General features: G+C 41.5%; 1 protein-coding gene across 2 annotated transcripts; it reads right to left on the minus strand.

Moving 5' to 3' along the window:
• Positions 1-502: 502 nt before the first annotated feature.
• LOC135203300 (myb-like protein H) lies at positions 503-2596 on the minus strand. Of its 2 annotated transcripts, none has more exons than XM_064233052.1 (3): positions 1757-2596; positions 840-931; positions 503-725 (listed from the first exon to the last, which is right to left on the minus strand). In XM_064233052.1, exons 1-3 carry the CDS (start codon positions 2471-2473, stop codon positions 641-643), a joined length of 894 nt encoding a protein of 297 aa, XP_064089122.1. In that variant the 5' UTR covers positions 2474-2596; the 3' UTR covers positions 503-640. The 2 variants fall into 2 exon arrangements, with proteins under 2 accessions (XP_064089122.1, XP_064089120.1); XM_064233050.1 differs by having other exon boundaries at positions 503-728; positions 1757-2595.
• Between the last annotated feature and the right edge of the window lie 912 nt (positions 2597-3508).

The following is a 3508-nucleotide window of genomic DNA, read 5'->3' on the forward strand; positions in this document are numbered from 1 at the left end:
GAAATATTAGTCCTAGTTCAAGACACCAGAAAACCCTTGGGGTTCACTAGGAAAGATCCACTTTTTAGAGTGGCTATGGGTCTATGGGTCTGCCCTCATCATTATCTCTCTTCGTTATTGTAGGTTACTGTCTCCCAGGTGTCAGCCACTCAAACTGACCAGGTCAGTATGACCTCGAATTTAAGCATTAATTATTCCGTTCCTTCCAGTGAAGGTCATTCTCTTCAGCCGTCTTTATACTACCGGCTGCTCTATGAGCAAGAGCCCGTCCTGGCATAAGGCCAGCTCAATCAAATCAATAACAAACAACGTCGCTTTTGCAAACGCAGAGTCCTCAAGTTATTATAAACCAGGGAGATTCTAAACAATAAATCTCAGGTAACTATCAGTATAAAAAGTTAACAGACGATAGAAAATGAGGGACAAGACTAACAAATATAACATTTGATGAATGACGAAGGAAGAAATAAAAAAATCACGATACTTCAAAAAAAATGCCTACTTTAACAAGATAGGTTTCCAACATAATAGACTGAAAGCCATCTGGAAAATCATTCAGAAATGCTGACTTCTCTGGCTGCATTCTGGCGAGTATCCCTGGAAAAATACTGGAAGCTTAGAGACTACCATCTTGTATGCTTCAATGATGAGCCTTTATCTTGCTAAGATAAGTCGGACCCTCCGTCAGCGCCTTTGTCAGGACATCGGCGGCGTCTAAGAAGTATCTGCTGTCAAGGGTGACATGTGAAGTATTAGAAACCTTTTGATACCTATCACTCATAAGCATTTCGATCACATTCCTCAATAATAAATAACAATAAGAGTTAACTTTTATATACCTTGTTGGTCCCATACATTGGTATGCCCTGCAGGATCTGTTTGAGTTCCCAGAATTTCGTCTTCTTCGGCGTCCTGGTGGCATGATGTTGATCTGGAAAAGTAGAAGAGGATTAGAAATATAGAAGTTAATATATTTTTTCTTATTGTAGCTGAAAATGATATAGAATGCGAAGAAACAGAGAAACACCCGAAGTCATATTCATATCTCGTCTTAAATAGCTTTGTCTACAAATGTATGATATGAAAAGGCCTTTGGAATAGGCAATCCAAGTCTTACTTATTCCAGAGTTAGGAGGTACAGCGTAAAGTAAAGCAAAGTAATAATAATCATAAAAATATCTTGATGCCTACAGAACCGACAGAGCTAATGTCTAAAAGCAACATGATTATAGAAGCCAGGAATACCGAAGCAAAAATCGAATTAAAAAGCTCTGCAGTTGGACCCGGGCGAGGGTAGGGTTGCGGGGAGGGGGCGTTATCTGATAGTCAATGAGCAGAGGATATTGAATGGAAACTGGAGTATGGCAAGTGTCTGAAGAAAAGGAAAGCAGTAGTTCACAGAATTGGAAGAGGTCGGTATAAAGCTTCACTCAATGAGGTATAAAAGTAAGCTACAAGATCTGATCAAAATAAACATATTAAGGTCTGGCAATCTGGACTTTGTCACCTAATCAGATTAGGCTCGAGTTATTATGTAATTATGTAAGTAATTAAGTCTGTAAATCAGAGTGTTTTGATGGGCCTTTTATACTTGAGACGCATCCTGCTTTAACAGAATTTATTTACATGTATGCATGTATGTGTGTATGTATGTAATGTATTGTATATTGGACGTAATACGTATGTATAGGTGTATAAAACATACGAGTTATATGATGTCAGAAAATATGAGACTATAAAATAAAAGTCACCCTACCTGATTGGCGTTGTTGGCATTGAGGTTCGTATTGACGTTGTTATTCTGCACGTTGTTATTGTTGTTGTTGTTGTTATTGTTGTTGTTGCTGTTGATGTTGTTGTTGATGTTGAGGACGAGGGCGCTCATCGTCACCAGGAAGCTCATGTAGTTGAGGGCGTTGGCCCCCGAGAAGACGGAAGCTGAACCTGTCCCCATACACCTCCTCGGTTCTTTCTTCCTCAGGAATAGGTTCTCTGGGGGTGCAGATCTTCTCCTGACGGGGGAGGAGGCTTCGTGGGGGTGAAATCCCGTAGACTTTCCCCCCCTCCTCCTCCTTCTTCTTCTTTTTCGGTCTTTTGAGCCGCCGTCTCCCGACGAGGAAGTGGCCGAGGACTGAGATGGCACCTCGCTTTTCGTACCGCTACGAAAAGCTATCCGTTCATTCTCATCACCTGCAAGCCATTGTATTTCACTATGAACGTTACGAACTATGACACCTTCAGGACTGTATCCATCACTGTTCTTTCCAGACGAACGATCGCTGGTGGCCACTTGATCAGGAACACGCAGACTATCTTCAAAGTCCGCCCAGGTTTCAGAAAACGCTTCCAAGAGCTCTTCCATCTCGTATTTCATCAGGGTTTCCACGCCCACGTCTTTCACGGCCACAGTTTCGCTGCTGCAGACTGCAACAGCAAACGACAAAGTTGAATAAATGAATAATATTATCCCCATCGTACCTCTGAGTCACAATAGCAGCGTTTCTTTCATTTTAAGCGATGAATTACTGAGGTACACTGAGTGCCATCACGCGTTACCTCTCGCGGCGGGAAGCGTTTGATTCGGCCAAGCACCGCTAGAGGGCCGAGGCGTCTTGCCAAGTTGCCCTACATATACGTTGCGAACTTACAAGTGACAGAATGCATCCGAAAAGTCCGACACATACGTAACAAATTATAGAAATATTTCACTGCTATCATGTGATGAAGAGGAGAAATGACTTATTCAGAGCTAGACTCAGGAGAAGAAGGAAAAAGCAAATTACTTCACAGACGCATCGACTACTTCGAAACACTTACAGTTGAAATGGACGAGGGTGTTTCGGCGATACGGGGTCTGAATTTGAATGACTAGTTCACTTTCCAGAAACGTGTGGTTATATCTAATTCTGTTACGACCTCTGGAGACGAAAAGGTAAATGAGGGATCGACAACACTTGCGCATGTATGAACATTGTTGGTCAAAGCAGTTTTTTCCATTTCATTTCAAAATTCTCGCTGTGGGTATAAAAGCGTTCAATGAGAAACTTGCCCTTTTTACGGGCTGCTCTATGAGCAAGAGCCCGTGCTGGCATAAGGCCAGCTTGATCAATAACAACATGATATGTAACAATAACATATATGTAACCTGGCAAAAGAACCAACGTATCCCATTGTGGATATACATGTGGGTCTAAATTTCTGAGATACAGAGAATCAAAAGATGAAAATAGTTTGAAGTTGGCGCTCCGAGAAACTGACAACTTGAATCAAGGATGAAACCTCCGTGTGGCATCTTTCCTGACAATCACGGGTAATTAGAACTATCACGAGCAGCAAATCAAGTGAAATATGGGTAACTGATTGTAGTGGTGGTTTATGGACCTTCTTTGTTCAAAATTGTGTAATATTACAAACGCGTTTCAGGCTTCGAAACTAAAAGTTTAAAATGGGGATAACATTTTTTTACTTACTCAATGAAATCTTAAACGATCCTTGGGGTGGCTAGCGC

This window comes from Macrobrachium nipponense, chromosome 36, assembly GCF_015104395.2.
Source record: "Macrobrachium nipponense isolate FS-2020 chromosome 36, ASM1510439v2, whole genome shotgun sequence".
NCBI classification, from domain to species: Eukaryota; Metazoa; Arthropoda; class Malacostraca; order Decapoda; family Palaemonidae; genus Macrobrachium; species Macrobrachium nipponense.

Bases quoted from the DNA above. Each gene is read 5' to 3' on its own strand.
- LOC135203300 (XM_064233050.1), bottom strand. From the start codon at position 2,473: ATGGGGATAATATTATTCATTTATTCAACTTTGTCGTTTGCTGTTGCA. The intron at 932-1,756 runs GTAGGGTGACTT...CTACTTTTCCAG, and splicing joins ATGCCAACAACGCCAATCAG to ATCAACATCATGCCACCAGG. The intron at 729-839 runs GTATATAAAAGT...CACCCTTGACAG, and splicing joins CAATGTATGGGACCAACAAG to CAGATACTTCTTAGACGCCG.